The sequence below is a fragment of the Bombus fervidus genome, chromosome 6, assembly GCF_041682495.2.
Source record: "Bombus fervidus isolate BK054 chromosome 6, iyBomFerv1, whole genome shotgun sequence".
Taxonomy (NCBI): domain Eukaryota; kingdom Metazoa; phylum Arthropoda; class Insecta; order Hymenoptera; family Apidae; genus Bombus; species Bombus fervidus.
This window is the reverse complement of record NC_091522.1, coordinates 10,427,552-10,454,138: the sequence shown is the minus strand read 5'-3', so window position 1 is coordinate 10,454,138 and position 26,587 is coordinate 10,427,552. Positions and strand designations below refer to the sequence as shown.

General features: G+C 36.7%; 1 protein-coding gene across 10 annotated transcripts in view; it reads left to right on the top strand.

The window, feature by feature from the left end:
• The window catches only part of LOC139987909 (uncharacterized), a 586,680-nt gene that overhangs the window by 535,041 nt on the left and 25,052 nt on the right, over positions 1-26,587 (top strand). For all 10 annotated transcript variants that reach the window (XR_011799964.1, XR_011799965.1, XR_011799963.1 and 7 more), the window contains one exon: positions 22,265-22,445. Coding sequence is in view for 3 of the 10 variants with exons in the window: in XM_072004726.1 (XP_071860827.1) it covers positions 22,265-22,445 (181 nt within the window). In the remaining 7 variants the exon portion in view is untranslated. The remainder of the gene's footprint in view (positions 1-22,264; positions 22,446-26,587) is intronic.

Sequence of the window (26,587 nt, the reverse complement as noted above, 5' to 3'; positions counted from 1 at the left end):
AGAAAATTGACGATTGTTTCGAAAGAAGAATTAACAAGTACGCGGATAACCGAAGAAAACGTAGAGCAAAAGAAAATCATTTCATTGCTTGTTTACACACGAAAACGCGTTTTGTTCGTACGAACGTGTAGAATAACGATTCCTGTTAAAACCACTTCGACATCAATATCATTTTTTCTTTTTATGCTCGTCATAGGTAATACCACTCGTCATAATATCGCTATCCGTGGGTTATGTTTCGAGGCAACTTCGAAAGGCGATCTCGAAAGCGCACGCACGCTAAATCGTTAACAACCGGCGATAATTACTTTTATAGCCTAAGGGGTGAGTCAAGTGCTCTTTTCTCCAGCAGCGCGAGCGCGCGGCATCGGTGTACGTTAAGTGTACATCGCACTGTGCTCACACATGCGTGCCTGTGGGTGAAATACCTGCGGTGCTGGGATGAAACGTCAACAAACGAAACGGCCTACCAACAACAGAGACGAGTGCACCCTCCATTTGAGGGAAACCCCTACCCTCTTGCCATTGCATTCTCCCTCTAACTTTCTATTTCCCTATTTCTCTCTCTCTCTCTCTCTCTCTCTCTCTCTCTTTCTCTCTCATCGTCTCATTCTCTCATTCGTTTTCCAACAATCCAGCTTCGCCTGTAGGGGATGAACCTAGGTCTCTGCTTGTTGCGCCGACGGCTGGCCAGTCGGTTGTTTCGACGAGAGTTTTTGATTGGTTGCCCGTATCACAACAGCCCGCGGCTAAGCGTACATCGAAACAGCATGAATAGTAAATTGGTTGGAATTGCTACAGAACGAAAATTCTATATCCCTTAGGAAATGAGCCACGGGCTGCGTGCGTGAGTCGTGTCGCAGCAACTCTACCGATAAATTGCAAAAATGCCAACTTAAAAGTGGCCGAGCTCGAGAGAAAATTTGTTTGAGATTTACAGCGTAAACTCGACCAACGACACCGAATCGGCGCGAACGTGAAAATGATCACGTGTCCTGTAAGCATGCTTCACACAAACGCACACATACACACGTATATATCGATAACCGGACGGTACGGTGAAATTGGCTTCGATAGACCGATCCGAAACTGGGATTAACCATCGAGTGCGGCGGAACGGGCGCAAAGCGTGGTATTTGCTCGGAAAGGCTGCGATGAAATCTCGTGGCACGGTGTAACGCGACTGCCGCGATGCAAAGTGTCCGCTCAAAGCGTATCTGTATCACTTGAAATTTTGTTTGAACTACCGATGTCCGCTTTCGGCGGCGATAAATAAATTCAACCGCAAACAAAGCATTCTAATTTATCGGTAGGCCAATATTTGTGCTCTCGTTTGCGCCCTGTTTCGTATGAATTCCGGGTTTCGTGCACGGCAATCGAAGGATTGAAATAATGTATTCACCCTTGCAAATGATCCTTGTTTGCGCTTTAATTTAAGGAGATGCAATTCAAACGAAATTGTTGTCTTTGGCACAGAGATACGAACGTTGTATTTCCTATCCATCAAGTTATGAAACATAAGCGGCATTCGCGAGATTTTTAAAGTTGTTAATAAATCATTCATAAATCGACAACACGAGAAAACATATTTTCTGTTTCTTTGTAATTTTTAAATTCAATTTTTAAATTTACATTGTCAACCGATGTCAAATTAAAAATATCCTTCTATTTAATTTTCGGATTAACTATGCGCTTCTATTAATTCGATGATTAGCGATAGATTTGATAGATTGTTATCTAAAAAGTTGGAAAATCTGAGAAGAATTAGATCTATCGCTTTTGTTACGAATATCTGAAGTGGTAGAAGCGTAAAACGCTGCTTAACAGAACAACCTGCAGAAGCATAATAGAATTTCGATCTCTGCGCGAAATTGATGAAAATTGTTAGTGAACGATGCATCGAACGCGAACGTCAACACGGATTCTAATTCAGATTCGTTTAAGCTGAGTGTACATCGTTCGAAAAGTATCGATCCCGTGCGCCTTGACAAGCATATATTCCCCCGGAAACTTTCGCTCCAAAGTAGCAATTTAACTTATCTCATTAAGATAATACAATAAGGTAATACAGTTCGCGCAGCCGCACGATCGACAGAAATTGTTAGCCGCAATTTAAACGAGTGAGAAGAGAGGAGCAAACTATTACCGCGCGCGAGCTCTTTAAACTATTCGAACGGAGAAGTTGCAATTCCTTCTGCTCCAGTATCTCCGGGTCAGTTTGACTTCCTGACTCGGTAATGCGGCGAGATGTAAAACTTTCGGACAGAATACGAAATCCGCGCGTGATTCGAATTAAGGGAACGCAGACGGGGACAGCTCGTTCGTTCTTCGAGTTCGACGTAAAGTCGTGGCGCATCCGTAGCTCGGGAAGGGAAAACGCTGCGACATTTCCAAAGAGAAAGTTCCGCTCGCGAATAGCAAAAGAACAAATTCGACGTAGGAACATGGTCTCTCGCACCTTGTGTCCGTCCGAAGCTGCCAAATTGGAGAAAATTGGAAGCTTTGTTATTTACAATTGAGTCGAGAACGAAAGCGAACGAGCGGAATAGAAGGGATGAAGCTTAGCGCCGCTTTAAATCCTTGACTCGCTGTTAGTTCTTCCTCTTTCCAAGCGTCCTTCTTTCTCCTCTCCCACCCTTTTCACCTCCCCGAGGGTGCATCCAGAGAGCGTGAAATGCGAAAGGTATCGAGGAAGATAGGGGACACGTAGGTACGTCGATCGATAAACTGTTAAAGCAACGAGCATACTCGATAAAGTTTCATATCGAGTTTCTCATCGAATTATTCGCGAAGAATAATAGTTCTTAAATGATTCGCCGTTTCGGTCATTACGCTTCAGCCACATGTGCCTAGTCGCGAAAGTTTAGCTGCCTAACAGCTGTTTCTGCAGCTTCGGCCCGCATACATATATCGTCCGGGACTCCTTTCTTTTCTTCTTTTTCTTTTTTTTTTCTTTTTTTTTTTTTTTTTTGTCTAGCCTCTCCGCTCATAAAGTCGGTAATTACACGTATAATAGAGTTACTGAAAAAGTAGTTCCTTCCAGAGCATCTCCCGCTTACCCTTATTACTATGGATATTGCAACTTACAATGCAGCTAACAATAAATGATGAACGAAATATTTTATAAAGGGAAGGTGAAAAGTTAACCCCGCGGTGGCATTATGAAGGTGAGAAAATGGCGGAGGCTTTTATGAATAAATTACGGTCCGACCTATTGTAGTTTTATCTGAACTCGTAATTTTGTTATGGCTCAAAACACTTTTTCCGTGTCTCTAACTTCTTTAACGTTCTTCGAGTGTAGTAGCTGGCAGGAACAGTATTTTCTCGGCTAATTTGATGAACTATAAAACGTAGTCATAACAGTCTAATGGTAAGTATGTAATTGCCTAATACCAAATTAACTTTCGCATTCTTTTAACGATCTTCGCAGAGAGCTCGTTTGTTAAAAAGATATAAAACACCGATGTGGCGTTTCACCTAGTTATGCGTATTAAAAATTACCCAGACAGCTATATACTCCATAAAATTTCTAACTTTAAAGGGTGTCCTAGTTGTTTATAATGAGTTATCTTTAAAACAAAAAAAAAGAAATCATATAAATCAATAATACTAATTACGTCACATACAACATGCATTGCATAAGGGAAACAAAACTGTCGGTTTTTCAAAAATAAAATAAAATAATTCGATCAAATAGCCACTACGAATACCACACGATATTGATCTTTCCATCGTGCTGTGACAGTGAACAATTTACCTTCTTGGAACGAGCTTTCTTGACCATAGAGATTAAAAATGAAGGTAATATTATAGAAACATTTGTTCGCGTAACAGTTCTTTCGCCGATAAATTTTTCCCAATTGGTTTATTGATCGAATTCGGTCAGTCTCGGTATCCCAAAGTAACCAATTACACGGTAAATTTTCCAACATCGGTACAGACCATCGGGGGGAATGCATTTGGTGACCTCTTTCGAAGGTGGTGATACTTCGAAACCTGACCTGTACAGGTAGAACACACGGTCCCCTAGGTATTGTTGCGAGAAGTGCTTGCACTAGAGATGTATTTCGCACCAGAGACAATGTATCCTAGCCATGTATCTTTTCTGTACTACCTTCTCGGACTGCAGCTAAACAGTAGGTCGTTGGAAGATCCATTCGCCCATTAAAACATCCAGACGGTCCTTTTTTCAAACAGCAATTGAAAGCCATTCCTCCTACTATGGTACATTGAAACTTATCTTAAAGTACAGGCTCCGCAGCGGTATAAGCAACGAAAATAGAGTTAGACCTTTAAAAAGTTGTTTCCTTAACACAATTTACGTAATCCCTTTATTTTGTCAAACGTGTATAGAACTTTTATAGTCCGAGTCTAGTGGATCAAACGAAATACAATCGTTCGAATTACAATTTTCTACAGAAATATCTGAGAATACCAAATTCGATAATTATCTTCTATACAATTTGTTTATATATGTAATATACTTTATTGATAAAAATGCAATTCTATCAGACGAATGAATAGCTGAATTAATAAATAGTCTTCGATAATAAGTTCAAATAAACTTCTTAAATGTTTATTGACGATGTAATAAAATAAAGCAAACATTCCTTTCGAAAATAGATATTATCAAAACTACTACGGAAAAGAGTAGAGTCCTGAGAAAATCAAATTTACGCGCATCGTAAGATGAATTGAACGGATTCGGTGTACGATTCTGAGAAGAATATCAACACGAAAAACGGACACTCGCGGTAATAATCGGTAAGCGAGAGCGAATTGACAGTGTCAGGGTTAAAATTAGATTCCCGGTAGCGAAGATCGATCGAGTTTGCCAGAGAGAGACGCTGTGCGCGCATGGTCGCCCGATCGGATCCCAAAAACTTTGACGATTATACAAATCGTACCGATAAACCTACTCCGTTCGCCCGCAATTTCGCTGCCGGATTTCCGATGTAAATCGGCGCTCGTTTGTTCCCACTGCGACGTCTACTTCGATTCGCCCAATCAAGATCGTACATCACTCTCCAGGGTCGCGAGTGCACCAGCTAGACCGTGTATCTTTTTGCATGGAAATAGACCAAGGAAATTATTATTGCAAATAGCTTTGATATATCGTTGTCCAGTGAACTAAGAGTGCTCCACGAAAGGAAACGGAAAAGATACTGTAACTTGCAGGGAAACAATGTTTCGCGATAAATTTCGCTCCTCCCTCTTCGGTTATCGCGGTTACTTCGCTGAACACTCTAATTTGCAACGATCTCTCCGCTAGTTGTATAAAAACATAGCAAATATTCTCTAATATTCTCATGCGTTTTATGTAGAAAATGAGTCGGTAAAAAGTGAAGGGCGCCTGAAATGACTCGTTATCTATTGACTTTGTCAGGAAACGTTGGAAGTTTAATTTATTGTATTTAAGGGATTTAGTCAGACGACAAAGATAACGTGTTAGTCGTACATAGGTTAATACCTTTGTGTAGAGAATATGCAATTGGATCGACTGATGTTAGGAAAAATATACGGCGACTATGAAAAATCTCAGAGTTACTGGAGGAACTGAAATGTATTCGTCTAACCAGGCTCCTTTGATACAATAAATTTTACTTGAAACTTTTTCTTAATAAAGTTAATAAATGAGATATTTTCAGATGGTAGTTTTTACACGCTCACATTGTATACATATGTGTATATGTGTGTATATTATTCGTTTAATTCTACGACTCTTTCCCATTTATTTGTCGATTAATTAATATAACTCTTGCAAAGAATTAATTATTTCGTTTATTTTGTAAATGTTAAACACACTGGCCATGCGTTACAAAAACAAAAAAGTATTTGCAGAAAGAGCGAATTGATTATCTCGTTTCTGATTGACTCATGTGTTCTATAGAAACTGATTTCAATCACGATGTGTGTATTTGATGGTTGATTGACTTTTCGATTCAGGATTGCGAACTCTGTCGTATTCGAGTTGGAACATGAAATATATAATGTTTGCCGAGCACTGGTTCGATATAATGAAAGTAGAAGGGAGAAGTTAAAAAGTCGAAAATGATTGCATATTCAAATGAAGTTTACAGAGCAAGAAGGTAAAGCTTTTTTTCTGCAAACGATCGGCAAAACTAGAGAGATATTGGAAAACGAAAGGAAAAAGGAGAAAACAATGGCAGCAACAAGCTCAAGATTGTTAGCTTGTTTAATCGAATAACTGGTTTCTAAAAGTTTTGAAAAGTTCCAAGTTCGGAACGGTTTATAATTTTTATGCCCTCTAACTCTTTCGTTCGACTATAATACGATGAAGTCAAGTATTCCAACATTCTCGCTATATTAATTAATCATCGCCGCAGAAAGCTCGATTAACTGGAAGAAAAGTGTAAAAATTCGATTGCACTCGCTTCAATGCATATCAGACATCTACGATCGAAGCAATAAGTTTGGTCGACGTTTTGTTCAAGAAAATTGAAGCCTATTTTTCTGTGTCAACTTTTTAATTCATGGCATAATCCGAGGACAGAAGCGTTGCAAGCCTTTCGGTATGCATAAAATCGTCGCAATTTCGCGACCATTTAATCGCGGCGCAGGGGCAAGAAGAGGGTAAATGATGGTCGGACGCGGAGGAAACGACGATTGTCGCTAGATACAACACAGCCACTGCTGCCAACAAAGATGGATAAGTAAAGAGAGAACGAAGGAAAGAGTCTGTGCTAGCTGGAAACTCGAATGGATGTTTGTGGTAGTAACCGGTGGGTGGTTGCGGGGGAGAATCACCGCTACAACCACTAACCCATCCCTATGTCGTTGGTCGAGCAATCACAGCTATCAGCACCTTCGTATTAGAGCGAACTTCCACCATAATACGCTTTTCCTACTCGCAACGTCCTTTTTTTTCAGTATTTCACCAGTATCGTTTTCTCGGATAGATTACTCTCGCTGGATACGACAACCGCATGAAACGGACGACCGCATGTTCCGCGATTAGAAAGACTTTCGCTTCCGAAACTTTCGATAACACCGGACAAATCGTCGCCAGTACCTCGTTTAAGCTTAAGCGAAGCAATTCGAGAAAGTTCGCATATTCGGAACGAGTCGTGGGAGTTTAGTTTTTACGCGCGAGCAGGGTCGTTTGTTTTTCTGGAATTTATGGAAAAACTGATAATTAGGTCAATTGCGATTGTAAAATTTTAAGAGAACTTCAAGAATCTAAGACTCTTAGGAAATTTAAATTAGTTCTGTAACGACTTCCGCTAGTAATACGACTTCTGGTATTGTAAACGAAATTACTTTTTGCAATGTGATATCATTATTTTCTTTTCTTTTTTCTTTGAGTAGCCACTTCTTACCATAAGTGGACGTTCTTCGGAACGGGAATAAATAGAAGTTGTGACGTTTATCGAAATTCACTTGTGAAATTCAACAAGTGAATTTGTTCATTTAATACACCACGCGTCATTTAATCGATTGATCAGGCTACATTTTAATTCCAATGTTAATTAAAAAAATCCATGTACGTGAGTGTAAAGAACACATGTCGGAAAAATAGTTAATTTCCAAGATTAATTTATCACTTAAAATTCTTCCGAATAACATGTATGCCAATAATATAATTATTACATTTCATTATACGCATATTAGTCGATATATATTCAATACATGCATATCAGTAACGATATAAATATTATATTTCATTCATAATTACTCTCCTATTTCAATAATACAATCCATCTTAAATTTGATTATTTAAGTGCCATTTAACAATACCCTATAAAGCACACTTACAAACAAACATACATACGTTTGACCAATGAAACTAGACAAAGAAATCACACGATAAGAGCAACTTAATAATCTCAACCAAGCTCAACCATAACTTCCTATCGTTCAATTCTACGTCGCATCACACTTAAGATTAACAATTGTCATTGTCAATCGTCCGAACGAAATCATTTCCGAACGGTACTCGAATCGGATTCGCTTACATGGAATACTTACACGGCTCGGTGAAAGAAGGACGAACGCGTGTGTAAAACTCCGGCATATAATTACCCTGGCATACGAAATGAAATTCCTGAGGGTTGCGGCCTGCTGGGAACATAGTGAACGACTCAGTGTTGGGAGGCTGGTTCGGTTGGAGATGCCGAACACGTTGGTATAGGGTCGAGGACGAAGGAGTTGGAGAAGGGTTGCAGCTGGTGGGTAAGCGTTGGTGCCTGTAGGTGGTGGCCAGAGCTTGCAGAGATGCGGATCGAAGGTAATATAGGCACATACGCGAAAGGCGAACGAAGGTGCAGAGAGAGGATTGGTTTTCCCGTTTCGATAAAGCGGCGGGAGGCCATTTCGTCGTCGAGTGCGGAACGCTGTTGAACACCCCCGTGGCTCTTTAAGCGTTCGGATCGGTTTCCCTTGCACATACTCGCCGTCTCTCTGTCTCTGTTCAACGCGCGCGGTTCACCCTCTTTGCTTTCCTTTTCTTCTTACATGCCTCTGGGTGCGCACTTTCTCTTGGTGTCGTGCATGAAGCTTCCTCCTGTCGCTGTGTACCTAGCGTACATACACCGCCGGTCTCTGTCTTTCTCCAACACGTTTACGGTCTTGCGTGTATCAATATTTGACAGTGTAGTGTATACACGTTCCTGTGCATTTCAGTTACGTAATTATGTGTTTATGTGGCTCTTCTTCCATCCTCCTTTGCAAATGTTTTTACACCTGTTTACCAATGTTTAGCGACCCGTGTGCATGTGTGTGTGTGTGTGTGTGCATACTTGCTGTTGAACTTGAAGGCTAAAAAGGTCGTTGGTATGGAACAACAATTTTCAACCTTTCTCGTCATACAGCACGTAAACTAATTGCTAATATTCTACGGCACGTCAAAAGGTATATTACATTTGGCTCGAGACAGGGCATTTACAGCGGATGGCTATTGTTGTCTTTATTTGACAATCTGAGGGAAAAGGGGTCAGTGTCTCTGATCGTTTAGTCGGGTATCGGATGTTTGAAAAATTCTTGCGGTAGGAAAATTCTTCCGCTTGGAAATCGAGGGTACGGAGAACAGGGTAGCAGAGGTTGTACAGGTGTTTTAAATGTTTTGTCACAATGCGACGGTGGTGTTAAACGTTTTATCAGAATCCGAATTAATTCGAATCAGTCGTCGCTAAAGCAGTAAGTAGGAACGACTCAATACACAGAAACGCGTATTGGACACCTTTATCGGGGCCACTAATCTATTAAGGCAAGTCGGAGAAGGGCGAAAGCTCGAATTTATGCCGCGACTACAAATCTTGGCTTGGCCCGACGCGCAGAGAAGGGAGTTGAAAACCACGTAGAACGGAGCACGAAGCACCAGGCCAGACCTGGCTCTACGAGCCTCCTTGAGTTCCAGATTCTACTACGGTAATCGATTGCCAGACGAAAACACCTCTATTAGAAATCCACAACCGTCTTACGGCCACCGCGCGCTCGTCGAGTATAGAAGTAAATCTTGGTTAATGGTCTATACTTGTAGCGCCGCTGGCAACAACAACAATTACCTTCTCTCTTGAAAGAATTAACTACTAACAAATAACATTTGGCGGAGATAACCGAAACTATCAAGGAGGGACTATACATAGGTACATTCATTGTGACATTTAAGGATAGTTTTCTTGGAGTTAACATTATTCTAAAATACGTATGTACTGAATTTTACAATACCAGCGAGAATACCATAAGAGAATGGTTGTAAATTTGCCAACCGACATATATATTTGTGATAGAACCACGGACGATGCTTAATACAATGTAGTTCACATAAGATTAGATTAATTACCATTAAAGGGACATAAATATAAAGGGTGTCTCACGAAACTAGGGCAAACTGTATTTTTAAAACCATTAGCGACGGGGGAAAATGTCATAAGGCAAAATGAGATGGTATGGAATGAAGCATGTCTGCGAATTAACTTTATATAGTGTTACGCATCTGAAAAGTGCAATTGCACCAAATTGCACTTTTATAAAAACACTATGTTCTTCACTGTGCTAATCGATACAACTTTTCATTTCTTGGAAAAAAGTATTCAAGTACCCATATATATATATATGCAGCATAACATTATTGATCTAAAAGTAGTGCGCGCTATAATAAATCTTCGGACGATCCTCTATTACATTCTGAATATTTTTTCATTCTTTCCTTTATATTGCCGAACATATGAGTTTTATACCTATACATAACTTTTCATGTTCCTAGCGAAATACATCGCTGAATATCTCTACACTTAAGGGATAAATATTGTACTCTTGCCTTGTAAAAATGCATAAAATTAATTCCAGGACATACTTCGTTCCATACCAGTTCATTTTACCTTGTGACATTTTTCTCATCTCGAACCGTTTCGAAGATATAGTTGTTCCACTTACGCAAGACACATATATCGACACAATCATACGAACGTTGCTTTTCGATATAAAATTTTGTTTCCGCCACTTTAACCCTTAATTATCTGAACGATATCTAATAATATCTATTATAATTTATAATATATTTATAATAGATAATTATCTATTATCGTTGAACTTGATTTCAAATTATAGCTCATGGTGTTTTCCTTACAAGACCATCCAGAGAAATATATTTCTACGATTACTAAATAATAAGTATATAACTGAAAGAATTAAAATCGTAAAACATTCGATAGTTGTTTCCATTTACTTTTCTTTCGAACACAGTCCAAACAGATACAATTTTCGAGTCTTTTTCTTATAAATATCAACGTATCAAAGCTATTATACCCAAACATTCATTATGCATTCTAATATCTTTTCCATCGACAAATGCCCTGAACATTAAAACACGGAAACGAAGTTTGAAAAAGATGTTCGACTAAACTTCGTTTCCAAAATATTCGAGTAACTTCAGCCTTTATCTGCGCTCGCTTTGGTATTAACTTAATCAATAGTGGCGGCAAGAGCGAAGAAACGTATAGCCGTACGTGTTTACAATTCAATCACCGGCCTGCCTCTTTACACCGCGTGCAGAGCGCCGTTACTGTAACAGATGAAGGTTAAGAGCGGCCATAAATTTTCTTTTCAACTTCGTTTATCCATGCGGAAGATTCTCGCGCATCGGTCGTATCCGTGGTGGGACGCGTATAACGACGAGCCAGCAGATAATATCACAGACGAAGAGGAGAAGATAGGCTGTGGCTGGTTGCCGTGTAGGCGATAATCACAGTAGCGGCACGGCGAGTACGAAACAACGCTCATAAATAATAGTCGAGTAACCCTTCCACGTATGTTTGGATGCCGCGGCCGAGAGTTTCGGCGTGTTCGCGTTTCGAAGCACGGCTTTCCCGCGGAACGAAACCGCCTATCCCAAGATTATACGGAAACTTTAACGGCCACGGTTACTCAGCCGTCTCGGCAAAGTATGGTAGGCGTGGTTTGAACCCGTGGGTTTATTAATCCTGATAATGTCCCTGCGGGGAACATGCGTCCGTGTTTATTGTTCAAGAATGCTCAGTAGTATAGAGCTTTACGTTCGTAACCCTGAAGCAGACCGATCTCCCAATTCCCTGTAATTAAATCTGGAGTGCTCGTTTTAAGGATTATTAAACGGCCTCGTTGAATGACAGACGTACTTAGCAAGTACTGTTTCGTTATTCGAGTTCGAGCACACGGAGCTAACGCGTGCTGCAAATCGAACAGTCAGCAGAGTAATAGCTTGTTTATGGCTACGAGCAAGATGAAATTGATAGTGGCGCGTATTGTCGCGATAAGATCGATAAATGGTAATGCAAAGCGACGGAGGAGAATAAGCTGCTTGTAAGAAAACATTAGAGCCGTTACAGCTTTTTTAGCGGCGTGTTACGCGAAACGAGAAGATCGTAAACCCTTTTTCCAGTTCTAGTGAACGAAACATTCCGTGGCAAATATAACGTTAAAATCTTACAGACGAAATACGAGTATCTTACGTTTTATTATAAACAATGGATCGGAAGTCGATACGAGAGCTACTAAATTGTGTAAAATGTTGCAAGTTATAATGTACGGTAACTTGTACTCGTAATATTAATCGATGCAAGCAGTCGATAAACAAATTTATATTTGTTTAAGTTTTGTAAATAAACGGAGATATGAATCTTGGCGTTTGCTCGTAAAGATTGTTATCTCATGAAAGAAAATTTCGTCTTAAAATTTTACAGCTTGATTGTAACATCAACTTAGAAATTATATTCGATCTCATCGTACGTTAATACATCGTACAATATCGTCCATAAAAAGACGTATCGCGCTATTTATAGCATAATCTCAAGAGATGGAAGGAACTGGCCCGGAAATACTCAGTTTTTTGTCATTATGAGTGGATCCATTAAATTGTCGTTAGTACTTGAACAGCATAAGAATGTACAAACTGCAGTCAAAGTAGTAAGCGAGAGACATAATACAAGGAAAAAAGAAATCCATTCAAAGACGAAGGTCGTTAAATGCTGCACGTTTGCAGAAAGAAGCTCATGATTGAACTTTTTCTACATTTTTTATATGCTTCATAGAATCGAAACTTTGCGTAGCTAGTCATTGAAAGTATTTTAACATTCAATTAGACAAATAATCTAATTAATTTACAAACGTTATTCGAATAGTTTCCGAGTATCATATTTGTAATATATGTTGTTGCTCTAATTTCAACGAGTTGTCATATTTATAGCCTCGGAATAGAATTGAAGATGCAACAATTCTCAATTCGAATTGAAATACATTTCGTTATAATCTCTTAACAGTTAAAAGTATATTTTCTTCATAAACTGCAGGGTATTATACATATATTTTTATCCAATATACTGGGGAACAAATTTATTGAAACCTTTGCATGAAACGATAAAACATGATTCTTAATTAAATTTTGAAGTTTAAAATCCTCTTAGATATTTGTTCAAATCCATTTAAAAGTTTTTCCAATTTCTGAAAAGATTTATTCAACTTGAGGCTCTTTAACGAGAAAGACCAATATAAAGAACATAATCACATTCAAAATAGAATTTCTTTTCTCCCTTATATCGATTCTATAATCCCTGAAACATCATTTTTTCGATAGATTCTTGACAAATACAAACGACTGTTCTGAAAATATAATCGACGAAGGAAGAAACTTCTTATACCTTCGTTCCTGTCAAAACGGCAATTAACGTTAAACAATAACGACCACTTAACGGAACATGCATAATAACGATTGTATTCTATAGGAAGCGTCGACGCACTTCGCAATTTTCTCGTACGTGTCGTTTTAACACGGATATTTTGCAGGAGGGTGATACATACGGCAGGAGTTAAGGCCAATAGCAAAGAAAAGAGAAAAAGAAAAAGAAAGAGAGAGGGAGTGAGGGCTTAGACAAGTGTGTAAGTGTAACCAAAACTCAAAGCAAGCTAGCTACGAACGTTATCTAATTTACCCTTTACTACAAAATATGTTTCATACTTTTTTCTTACTTTTCTATCTCTTTCTAATACCATTACTTCTTCTAACTTTTCGAATACCTTGATATTACATTACTTATATCTTTGTTGTACTTATTATTACCATAATTATACTATACATTCTCTTTAACTTTCAATTTTTCACTCTTCGTACTTTATATTATACGTTCTTCCGTGGAGAAAAATATCAGCACCGCTACCTGTTGTTGCAGCCATAAGATATTACGATAAACCAACCGGAAGTAGAGGCAACGAGTCGATGCCGATCTTGGCATCGACTTAAATCGTTGCTCGTTGATTTAAAGTAATATCCTATCGCTATTATTTTTCTCCGTGTATATACAGCTGTTCTCTCTTTCGTCCTTATTATTATCTTTTTTTTTTTTTTTTTATCTTGTTGAAAGATCATCGACACTCTATTATACAAGTATTCTTAGACGCGTACTATATTAATCAACGATTCGAAAAACTTTTGCAAGATAGATTTATAAACGATTGTTTGTATCAAGGAACGTTTCGATGTAGATATTTCGAGTCGTGCGTGTCTTAACGTTACGAGTGAGCGAACTGCTGTTTAGTATTTGATTAGAAGTATTGTATCGGATTGGTAGTCTTGTTTGGTCGTCTTGTTCAGGGCACTGAAGAAAAGAAACAAGTCTTTATTAACGTGTAGTGTTTAGAAATATTGGCGAAAATATCCTGTCACGATAAATATGTTGCACAAATTAATCATCAACTTAATTTCTAATCTACACTTCTACCTATTCGAACGAACTTCTCAGGTTTACCAAGCGTTATACGCGAGTAAGAGAACACGCGTAAAAGGAATTAGAAAAACGGAAGCATAATAGACGACAAAGATATTTAAATGCCTAGCGGCAATTTTCCTTATTTTAAAATTAGCCTTACATTTAATCCTGCTACCGCTTTCGAATTTTTATATCTCAGTCTTATTCTCGTTTCAACGGAAAAAAGAAACGTTTCATATTTTAACGCTTTGATATAAAATCGGAACAAAAATGATGCTTTCATATTTTCCTTGAATTTGAGAAATTTTTTAACGCTAGAAGAACACATTTAAGTTGAAAATGATCCAAGCGATGCAACAGTGCTAGTAAGAAGACACAAAAATATGCCATTAACGATATTAAGGAAGGATATGTAATACAAGGATATGAACGAAATAACTTACGTTATTACGTTACGGTCGAAAATGCTATACGTTTTTAAAGCAACGAATCCTTTTTTTCGGCACTCTGCATACGTACGTATATACATGTACAACGCGTGTGCATACGATAGAATGTAGCATATATAATACATACGTGTATGTACGTATTTAGCGACGTCATCGTTCGAATTTCGTTGAAAGTAATTTTCTGTGTCGTAACGTTTTATAATACAATAACGTTTTATGATACAATGTACACATTGGCTTTAGTATGCATGCTCGTCTATTTTTCTCTGTTTGAAAAATATTTTGACATGAGAATATTCTAAATTGTGCAACAAAATACATATAAAATAGAAGGATAGGCAAAGCTACGGGATAAACGCGTTGGGAGAAAAGAGAAAGAGAGAAAGAAGTTGTACAAGTTGAGCAAGGTAAAACGGACGCTAAAGTACGCTGAATCTTTCTTCACTTTTTTCCTTCACTTTTAATAATTTCTTTTGTCTTTTTTTTTTTTTTTAGTTTCTTAGTACTTTCACCTCTATTATTCCGCTGATTTAGTTAGTTATAATCGAGAAACGGAGTAATCTTACGCTTCGTAAAAGATACAAATGTGTATGCACAAATCCTAGTAATAATTGCGAAGTAACATTGAACACGACAATTAGCAACTCGTGTGATATTTCGCACAATCTATTGTACTATTTTTTAACTATATTGTATGTCATTTTTTCCTTGTACTCACGTGCACTTTTACCTACGTGCACACTACTGCGTCGAATTGTGGTTATTAAATTTCGTCTTGGAAGATTTTACTCTTAACACTGTTCTAGTAATAACACATTTTTTTTTTTTCTTTTTTTTAGTCTTACTCAATCTACTTGATCATAGATTAGTGTTATGTAACATACACTGTAAAATAGCGAAACGAACATTATTTTATACCTAAAGTAATATTAATGTTACAGTATTGTCGATATTAAACGAAGAATTCAGAAGGAACGATTTGAAAAATAATAATTTTTTATCGTTATGATTCCTAATGATTACAATATCGAATACAGAAAATATATACTTTGAACATTTTATAGGTAATAAATAATGGTAATTGCATTACGTTTTTAATTGATTTGTGATATGAAATTTCTAATACGTTATATTTGTTTTGCATAAAATAGAAAATAGATACGATATTATCCATAAAGATTGTTTTTAAATTTAATATACGTGTCACTGAAGAGTTTTGTATATTTTTCTTTAATAGGAAAATCATATTACACGTTTTAAGTTGGTTCGATTCACAGGCGTAATTGAAGGCCTTAAAACGTCGAAAATTAAGTTGACGAAGCACTGGGAAAGAGAATGGTTCATACCTCACGTTTTACCTTTATATTTATCCTTTAAAGTTCGCCTATACTAGGTATAATGACGCTACTCGCTTTCGAATAATCGTATTCTACGAGCGTCATTATGATTGCAAAATAGGGCTGTTATCGCAGACAATGACTTAAGCGCTTCTTCAGTACCGCAAAACGGATAACAATTACGGAACAACAATTACCAGGTGCTGTGGTAAACCAAGAAAGAAAGACAAGTAAGAGAGAAGAAAAGGGAAGGACAATAAGAGAAGCTAAGGGCAGGATGGAGGACGAGGAGGGAGAGAAAGAGAGCAGAAAAGCAATTTTTATCTTTTCATCCCGGTCGATATAACGCTTTAACAGGCCAGCGGAAAGTTATAAATACGGCGTCAGCCTGGGAACTAATTATTCAAATATCTGTAGATGGGCGGCAGTAAAGAAAAAGGAGACAGACAGAGGGAGAGCCGATGTCCACTTAAAGGCTGCTAGCATGAATTTACTCCGGGGGAATATTGGCGCGCTACGGGGGTAGCCAGTGCCAACGAAACTTCAAGTATCTACGTTATTTAAGGGGGGTACGAGATACGTACATTCGAGTTCCATCGTCGACCACTAGAGATTCCATTCGCCATAAAATGGAGAAAAGTGGAAACTTCCTTCCCGAGTGTAAGAAAGAACGAGAGAAGATATTGCGAAAGTCCAACATCGTCGGCCCTTCTTTTTTCCTTTCTCACTTTCCTGTTTTCCACCCTTTCTTCGTTTTCTCTTTCTTCCCTGCGTTTCTCGACGCTGTCTCTCTCTCCCTCTCTTTCTCTCGCCTCTCTATTATTTTCTGTTCTCCTTTTTTTTCTTGTCTTGTCCCCATCCCCGTGTCGATGTTTTATCCTTTTTTTCTTTCCATTTGATCTTGAAACTCCGGGACGCTGCCGGTTCGCACGAGCCTGGCACGGTCAAGGGAAAATTTCGAGTTTACCCCCTGAATTTCTTGTTGATCTTTCATCTGTTCGGGCTGTACCTGTCGGAACTGGCTGGCTAGCAAGTTATCGAGAATTCAGCCAAGTAAAAAGTTCCTAGATCCGCGCGATAAATCTAGTTAGCCGATCGCCAAGTTGTTCCCCCGGCCAGATAAGAATAAAGTTTCAGCGAGCATGCTCGGGTCGCCATTGATTGAGTGTGTGGAAGTTCGATTTAGCCACGTTCGTGTAATCAGCTGCCTAATGAGCCGAACGCGGAACCTACAGGCTCTCCCGGTAATGGCGAGCCTTATGCCGACTATGTCTAAGCCACCAGCCATAAATCACGGATCACCTTCGCAGCGACACGGCGATTCGAAGGGTCCAGTAAATATAGTAGCAGATAGATTTCCTTAAACGAGATATATCCGCTTCTGATGGCCGGCCGCGCACACGAAATATAGGTCACTTATTGAAAGATGGTACGGAGGAAATGACGCAGGAAATTTCCTTGCTACGAGGTGTCACTTACTTTCACTATTGAATTTTCATGACTATTTTGAAAACGCGTCAACGTGAACATCGGTCAGTCGAAAGTGGTATTATCGCGAGTTTTATACGTTTCACGTCTATTTTCGCGAATAACTTTCGTACATTGTTCGTAATTTGTGCTTATGTTTTAGAAGAAAATTCATGTTTATTTTTCCCAAGTAAATATTGCGTTATGGAAGAAAAAATTGAGGTCGAAGTATGTACTTCGTGTCAAGTAACTGATAAACTTGTTACGTTTTATCAGGAATACCACAATTACATGGGCAGTAAACTTATTTTAACGTAATTGTATGGCTATATACTTCATTTCTATGTCATTTGCAATAAAAAAAGAAATTGTCTTTTGTATACGATTATTTAATATATTAATTGGATGATTTTTCTATACGATCACATTAGATTTCATTCAAACATTGTCATTTTTAAAAAGAATGAAGAGAACTCTTCTATTTAGAGATAAAAGAAATTCCTCTTTATTTAAACAATGAAACATTGCATTAATAAAAAAAAATGTACCGATTCGAATAATACACGTTCATTTTTATTCCATGCATTTAAGCAATATTTTATGAAAACGCTAGAATTATTTTAAATTAACTGTATTTCAATTATACGGTTGTACATATATAAATCTGCTTTTCTAGTATATACAATCTGAAACAAGAGCTGGTTACGAATCACTCAAAAGTCGATAAACTTTCAACGTGAATAAGCCAGGATAAAATTTTTGATCGCAAATGGTTACTCTCTCTATCTAAGGAAGCCTTTCGGGCGAACCGATCTCATCTCTACGATCTTTTCTTTTAAAGCTGATTTTCATTCAAAGAGTCTTGCCAGTATGAAAGCTTTATCATAGTATGGATCTATAGTAACTCCTCAATTTTTCAGCCTACTATCCCTTAAAGCTTCCGTGGCAATTTTTCGTATAGATCTCCGATATGAATTTCGATTTTTTGCAACATTAAATCCAGGGAACGAAAAAGTATATTCGAAAAGATCAGTTGGCTTTCTTTCCTATTAACTTAGAAATTGTAGATTAGCGATCAGATGTTATAGCTGTCATCTCGATCGATGGTTTTTCACGCGGAAAGCGTAAAAAGTATTATTATTAATGTAATTTCTAAAAATTTGTTTAGAAGAGTTTTAAAAAAGATTTAGAGATCTTATTAGAAACGATTTATATTTGGAAGTTTTTTTTGAAAACACAAAGAGATTTGCGGTTAATGCACGTTTAAGCAAAAAAGAATTTTTAAATGTTTAATCTTTTTTAGAAAGGATAAAATGTCCCACTTACAATTTAATATACGTATTTTAATGCGAAAGCATATTATTGAAAAAATTTATTATTCAGAAAGATTTCCAAGTTAAGTTAAATTCCTATTATGCAATTCTACACGGATAAAATATATAATAAAAACACAGGTCATTTGATTTATATAACACATACTTTCACTGCAATAAGTAACATTATGTATATAGTTTGTTGAAACACATTTCATGACTAAGAGATTGTGCGTGACATGGTAAATTTTACGGATGAAATACTTTTGTACAATAGTACAGATGCTTCGGTACAGATAACTTGTAGTATGATTACTGATAACACAATCTTACACATAAAAATAAAGATTCCTGTTATCACAAAACATGTGGATAAATGAGCATGCAATGATACACAAAAAATAAAAGATTTCTTATCGAAGAAATTTTATTCCTTCTACAGATAGTATTCGGGGAATATTTTACAAGTTTCCTAATGTTACATAGAAACAAGGACGTCGGCTTTTATTCTTATTTTCTAATCTCACCTACAAAAGACCATCCTTACATTTTTCACCGATCGTTGTTCCGATAATCGATCGTTCCGTTAATTAGAATTCCATAATAATCGATACTCTACTGTATAATTAATAGAAACGACAGTCAAGATGGTAGAGGCGATCAGATTTTGCCAAAATCTCACAAAGATTGCTCACAGATAAAAGACACAAACGTTAACCATACGATCGTCCGAAGAAAATTAAATTATATGAAAAGCGAGATATTAAAAATCCAATCGTTGATCAAGCTCTCAAAACCTGTTACCATTTGTAGCGTTTAGCTGGTTCAGCACCTTTGTCGCGTGATTTCATCGACCGACCGCATATCCTGTAATCTCTAAACGTCTCAAATAATGAAAGAGGAAAATTTACAGGCAATATCTAATGTTCGCGAAACGAGCAACGCTTTGACATTCGCCGTTCGGTCGACATCGATCGTCGAAAGCGGCGCAGTTCGAGGCCTCGTAAAAAGGAAATAATAATTTCATGGACACAAGAGAAAAATCGATATTATAGTGGCTACGTAAGCGTTTTAGCGGGAAGAAAATTTTTTAAAGCGAACCGATAACGCATGGGGGAGAAGGATGGGACAGAGAAGGAAGAAGGGAGTTTGAGACATTCCGAGAATACTGAGAATAACATTCAGGGGGCAATAAAGAGATAATGCCGAGCTTTCAGAAACGAAGAGAACGTCCCCCTGGTAAGTTCTTAACGGAACGTTCCAACGTCCTGAGAACCTTCTATCCTCGAACGAGGCAATTACAGGCTGTGGTTTACCGGTCGCGTTTACACCCGTAGTCTGCTACCTTAGTATAGGCTAAGCCCCCGTACGATCGTAAACTTAGCTGACGGGGTTCAACCTCTTTGGCATTGCCGTTCGATATCTCGAACGGCTAGCCTGCTGCACCGAGTTCCGCGTCGTCAAACCTGACCCGTTTCTCCGGGTATCACCGATGCTAAAACAGCAAAGCAGACGCACCGGATAATAGCAAACAGATATCGGTGAAGTTAGTTTCTTTAACGTGTGCAAATTTTTCTTCGTTCACAGATAGAACCGATTACATTTTCTTACGATAATAAACTAATCGATAAGATTGAATATCGCATGCATCGATGACTTTGAATCGTGTACCAGCTCAGTTTCTTAAATTTTAATTTTGCACTGGGTAGCGACATTGTTGCAGAATTCTAAGATTATTAAAGCACTGGTAATTAGGTAATTGCATGTTATATTTTTTTTTTTTTCTTTTGCCGCTTCAATATGAGGAACGAAAGAAATTAAAAGCGTAAATTCGATAAACTATCGACGAAATTTGCTGTCTAACGTTATCATTATTTGAGAATGCAGATATCATGTATTATTGAAGATAAATAGAGAGACAATAAATGAAGCAAACGTGCATGTAACTGTGTATACTTTCTAAAAGATAGTATCTTTTCATCGCTATTATATATTATAAAACCCATTAATTATCAATGGAGTATTCATGAATAAAAATTATATAAAACATTTCATTTTATCGTACCGGCTTTTTTTTTCTCATACAAGTTGTAGATGCATGCGTTCCATTAAGGTCCATTATTCTGGAAAACCATTCGGTTGTCAATATTCTATCATAAATATTATAACACATTGAACTCACACAATGTAGGTATATTCAAAGTAAATATTTTAATCCCTTTAAAATGCGTAGTATTTCAAATAATATAAATCACATTGAGACGGAATGCTGGTTACGTGTGAATATTTCTTTTATCGACACGTTTTAATATACCCGAACACTGGATGCATAACCATATTAAATCAAAAATATTGAAATACATTAAAACGTCGAATATTTCTTTAGAATGGAGCAATTTTAAATCTCAGTTTTAAACGTTGAGTCAGAGAAAGATTTTCCATAATTCGAACGCACATCAGTTTTGCATTAGCTTTTACTCTGACAATAAGTATCGGAGCTTTCGATGAACTTATACATAGTTTATACATTAAATGTTCTCGAACGCGGTAGAAACGTCGAAATAGCGGCTTTTTTGAAAATGTAAAAAAGAAAGTTGTTAATCTTCCGCTAGGTTTTCGTCGAGTTCCTTACTCTGTTAAAGTTACGAAACATTTCGGGCGTGATTAATACATTGCATAAATTAAATAGCTTTTTTTTTCGTTCATACTTTCAATGAAGGTTATTAATGATCAAACTACGAACTAAGTTTCTAAAGATAAAGCAATCAGGGATTTTAACTGGTTCACCAAATGGTGAAGATATTGATTATGCAGCCTGCCATTTAATAGCTCTATCAGACTGGTATCGGGATTAAAAAGCATTTAATATTCCGGCGATCGAATTTTATAACGTCGTTGCCATTCTCCACATATTTTATTTGCAATTTTACAATTAATTTCCGCAGCACAGCAAAGTTATATCTGGCAAACTTTGCAGCTAATTAGACTTAAGTGTAACTTTGATGTAAATTCGCGAAGCTAGTGAACTTTGCAAGGAACTTTAGATTACAAATTTGACAGTGTTAACGACTTTATTAATGTATCGGCATCGACGGAAGATCAATTTCTACCTCAAATATCCGAAATTCTAATTAATTATCCAATTTTATGCTAATCGGACGTTATTAACATAAGACAATTTTCTCTACCTTTTAATATTCTTTACCAATTATCTTAATTCATTAAGATTTCATTATTATGTCCAACTGACAGTGACAAAAAAAGTGTATGATACTGATACATCTGAAGTATGTTAGAAGCTTCTAAAGACACATACATACAAGTGTATGTTGACTAACTAATATTTTAGAATGTTTAATATAAAACATATAATATATTAACAGGTAACGTAATCAAAAGAAAACACAGACAAATATTTGTCATCACTTCGATTCACAGCATTATCTTGATAATGGAGTAAATCTAAATTTAACTAACATTTTTTATTTTTTTATTTGCAGCAAATACAAAACCATTGACTTTCGATGAAGTGTACAATCAAAGTAGTCCGACCAACTGTACAGTATACTGCGGTGGACTAACTAATGGTCTAACAGAAGAGCTAATGCAAAAAACTTTCTCGCCTTTTGGATCCATCCAAGAGATTCGTGTATTCAAGGACAAGGGTTATGCTTTTATCAGGTAAACGTTAAATTTTTACATTATCTTCGCAGATTTATAACGTATGGTTTCCATATAAGGGTTCACGTATAAAACTGGCTACGTATAAAAATCATGCGATAGTTGCTGTTAATATTTTCGTCTGATTAGTCGTTTATAATACACAAAATAAAATTGTGTACACGTACAATGTTTCGAGCGGACGAAATTTACACAAATAACAATTGAAATGTTTCGTAATTAAAACTACAAACACATTCGTAAAACATTCGTAAAAATGTAATACGATATCGCATCTATAATAACGCGAACAATAATTAACTGGCAAACTTTTCCAGCGTGAAATCCTAGTAAGGTATAATTTTCTATTTTTATTCTTTTAATTCGCGGTAAAGTTCCTCGGTGGTTCAACGATTGTTTTAGAAAATTAGTGGTCTACAAAACTTGTAGTATATACGAAGACAAGCGCAACGTGGGCAGTTCTTTCGAAACTTATTAATTTCAAAAGTTTGCTCGCGTAAGTGTACAGCTCCGACGATCTCTCGATTCTTGACGTCCCTGAAGACTGTGGCGCATTGTTGTTGAAATGTCGTGGTGATATACGTTACGTGTAATATCTCTCGGAGATGTCAGTGCGACGGGAAGTCCCCACGGTAAAGGTAGTAGCGTTGAAGTACGCCGCAGTCAGAGATCATCGCGTGGAAGAAAGCGAGCAAAACGGGAGTTAAGCTGATCGATAGAAAAAGTTCTCACGTACAACGCCGAGTTTGAGATAATAAATTCTTCACGCTAAAGCCGGATTTCCTTCCGGCGGACAAAAAGTTTTAGGACCGGCTAGTCTAATTGCTAGATATATTAAAGTTATTAGTTTTGCAAACTAATAATAAGACTCATAAAAAGTTATTTGTCGACTGGTCGTAGTCGATCTCAGGAAATCATTTGTTTTAAAAGTTTATTAATTAACGCTATTTTTCTATGATATACATATGTCCTTATTTGTTGGGAGAAATATTCTACTTAAAGTATTGTCCTTTATTCCTAGGTCAACAATAAGATGCAAATGATTAATAAAATGTAAATTCATGGTACGTGGAATAAAGTGATAATATAAATGATAAAACTTGTGGAAGAAAATTCTTCTTAAATTAAAATAATTAACTCGCAATTATGTCGTATGCTAATCTATCTACTTTGGCCTCCTCGCTACCATTTACATATCACCATCTTTCTCGTATGTTGTTGTAGTATGTAGAAGCTATATTAGTCTCTATATAAGATTGCTCCAATTTCTACATATAATTAATATTATAATTTTTCCATAAATTACATGTAATTTGATCATATAATTAAACAGCGAATGCGTTTATGCAAATTCATACGTTTATGAACATAATTAAAGAATTTGCACTTAAATGTGCTTTTTCTTTTAAATATTTGTAACAACCAACATATATTGTGTATATATATATATATTACGTGTACTCTCTGTATTTTTATACATTTAAATTTTTCATAACGCACGAATATTCGCAGTCTAATTATATGAAAAATATGAAAATTGAGTGGATCTTATAGAAGAGACGCTAAATACATCAATTATAAAATCGCGAGTGAAAAATGAATACTATAAGAGACAGATATTTAATGGAACGGAAGGGACGATAAATTCACTTAATAAATATCGACGTAAAAAACGTATAGTTTAATTAACCGTACTTTACGTCGGTTTAATAAAATGGTAAAAAGTATAAATTCGAGCCAACGTTCCTTTTTGCCAAATTTCGCTTGGCAAGCGTCTAAAATCGAAAAGCAAGAGGCAGGATGCGTCACGAAGTTTACCGAGTACACTGATAACACGATGATGTCTTTAACCGAACTTTTGGCATCTGACAGGGATGCAATGATGCTTTCAAAATTGATAGCTGATTTCGGAATGCGGCCAGAATCACTTGCGTATTCAATCGATATCTTCGAATGTCGGTACGTCGTCATACAATTAGAGTGAAAATAATCATGACTCTGCAATTTCAGAGACCACGTACTGCAATCATGAACTTCTCTCATTTGCCTCGAGGCAAATTGTGCGTGATACAATCCGTTCTACGTGTGATTAGTTTCAGTTTTCAATTCAAGTCGTCGTGCGGTAATAAAGACAATTTACTTTTAACGGCAGGTATGAAATTATTTTTGTTCGAGAGTTTTAATTCTATAAGATAAAAACTTGTGACCCTAATGAAACTGTAAAATAGATTTGTACAAATACGGTACATACATAGCTGAGTCCTTAAATTATTAATGTTTCAAATGTATTTTTAATAAACTAAAATAAACTAATACATAATAATAATAATTGTTTATAGTATATATATATATATCATATACAGGGAGTGGGCGAATAACATGTACAAGCAGGCACAAGATGATTCCTTATGGAAAAATAAGAACAAAATATTGAATAAAATTTTTTCAGTTAAAGCTTAGTTTAAGAGAAAATCAAGTTTGAAAATTTATGAAGTATACTTGAATATGGCTAATTCCAGACTAGGCAGGATTAAATAATCGACAGGAAGTTATTCTACGTATGAAAATAAGTCGAAAACGTAGAATAACATTTTTTCTCAAGACGCTTTGTTTCCGAGAAAAATAAATTTGAAAATTTATCATACGCGTGTACTAGGTCGATTCTTAACTGAACGTGTTCGAATTTTATTTTCTTGAAAATGAAGCCTTGAACGGACAAATTTTATTCTAAATTTTCGACCTATCTTTACACCTTCTGAACAACCTCCTGTCAATTATTTAGTACCAATCTGGAATTAGCCACGTTCAAGTATATTTGATAAATTTTCAAACTTGATTTTCTCGAAACCTAAACCTTAAATGAAAAAATTTTATTCCATATTTTATTTTTATTTTTTCGTAATGAATCACCTCGTGCTCGCTCGCATACGTTATTCGGTCGCACCCTGTATACTATAATAAATAAGGTATTGTTCTCTCATATAGTTGTCTTTCTTTCACAATCTTCAAAGCAATTGTTGTATCTTACGTACAGCTTTGAGGTCGTAAAGGCTCAACCAGTTATGAAAGTCGTAAGTTTTATCACTTTATACACATTTTTAAAGTTCACATAGTGATCATTCTCATCGTATTTATAAAAGCGAGAATTATTGAACGTCTGGCATACATTCAACGTAAATAAGATTGCACGATGAAACATATTATTATCTAATTGTACCATCAACATAGTTAGCATAGATGCGAAAAATTTATAAATATATACATTATGTATATAGTATTTTATGTATTTTATCTAAAAACGAATACGCGTATCAGTTATTTTTGCATTTGTAGTAAATTCTTATACATTGTGATAACGTACAATTCCTATGCATTCCTCCATAGACAATCTCACTCGAATTTTCAAGCGAAAATAGCAAAGATATATTTTATAAAAAATTAGTCAAAAATGCTTTTCTACTTCTGCGAAAAAGTTCTAATTGATTTTGTTCTCCAGCTATGTATTCCAATCCATCTTTCGCCTTTCACTTCAATTGCTGTGATTTATTACTAATAGATAGGTAACGACAGCTTATCTGACAACCTATTCTGCAATACAATTCATTGGAATAATGATCGGTGCGACCAATATATTATCGTTTCCATCGATATACCTGAATAAGGTGGCATTCACAAGCATCGTAATTTTTTTCTACTTTCTCACACTTTGCCACGTAAATACACATATACGCCACAGAGAGTAGACAATACACGTTCCAATAATTGAATTCTATTGTCAAGAGAAATGAAGGCTATCAAATAGCTTGGATGACTCAAGGAATCGCCTCTGATTCACGACTAATGCCTTCGCGGCTACTTACGTGAGGGAGAGAATGTATATCGTTCTCTGATCGCTAATCATATTTACCGTCTTGCTCGTCCCTTCCTCTCTCTCTAGCTCCTTTGTTGCTCGTAGTATGTACGCCTATCACACACGCATACCTTCTGTGGCAGCCAATCACACGTTCTAAAGTTCACGTGCTACGTTATCGCAATAACGGCATACATCATCACGCAATACCTTTAAATGTCCATTTCACGATTAGCCATTGTTAGAATGCAATATGGCGATATTTTGCGTGACGGAAGAACGATCATAATGG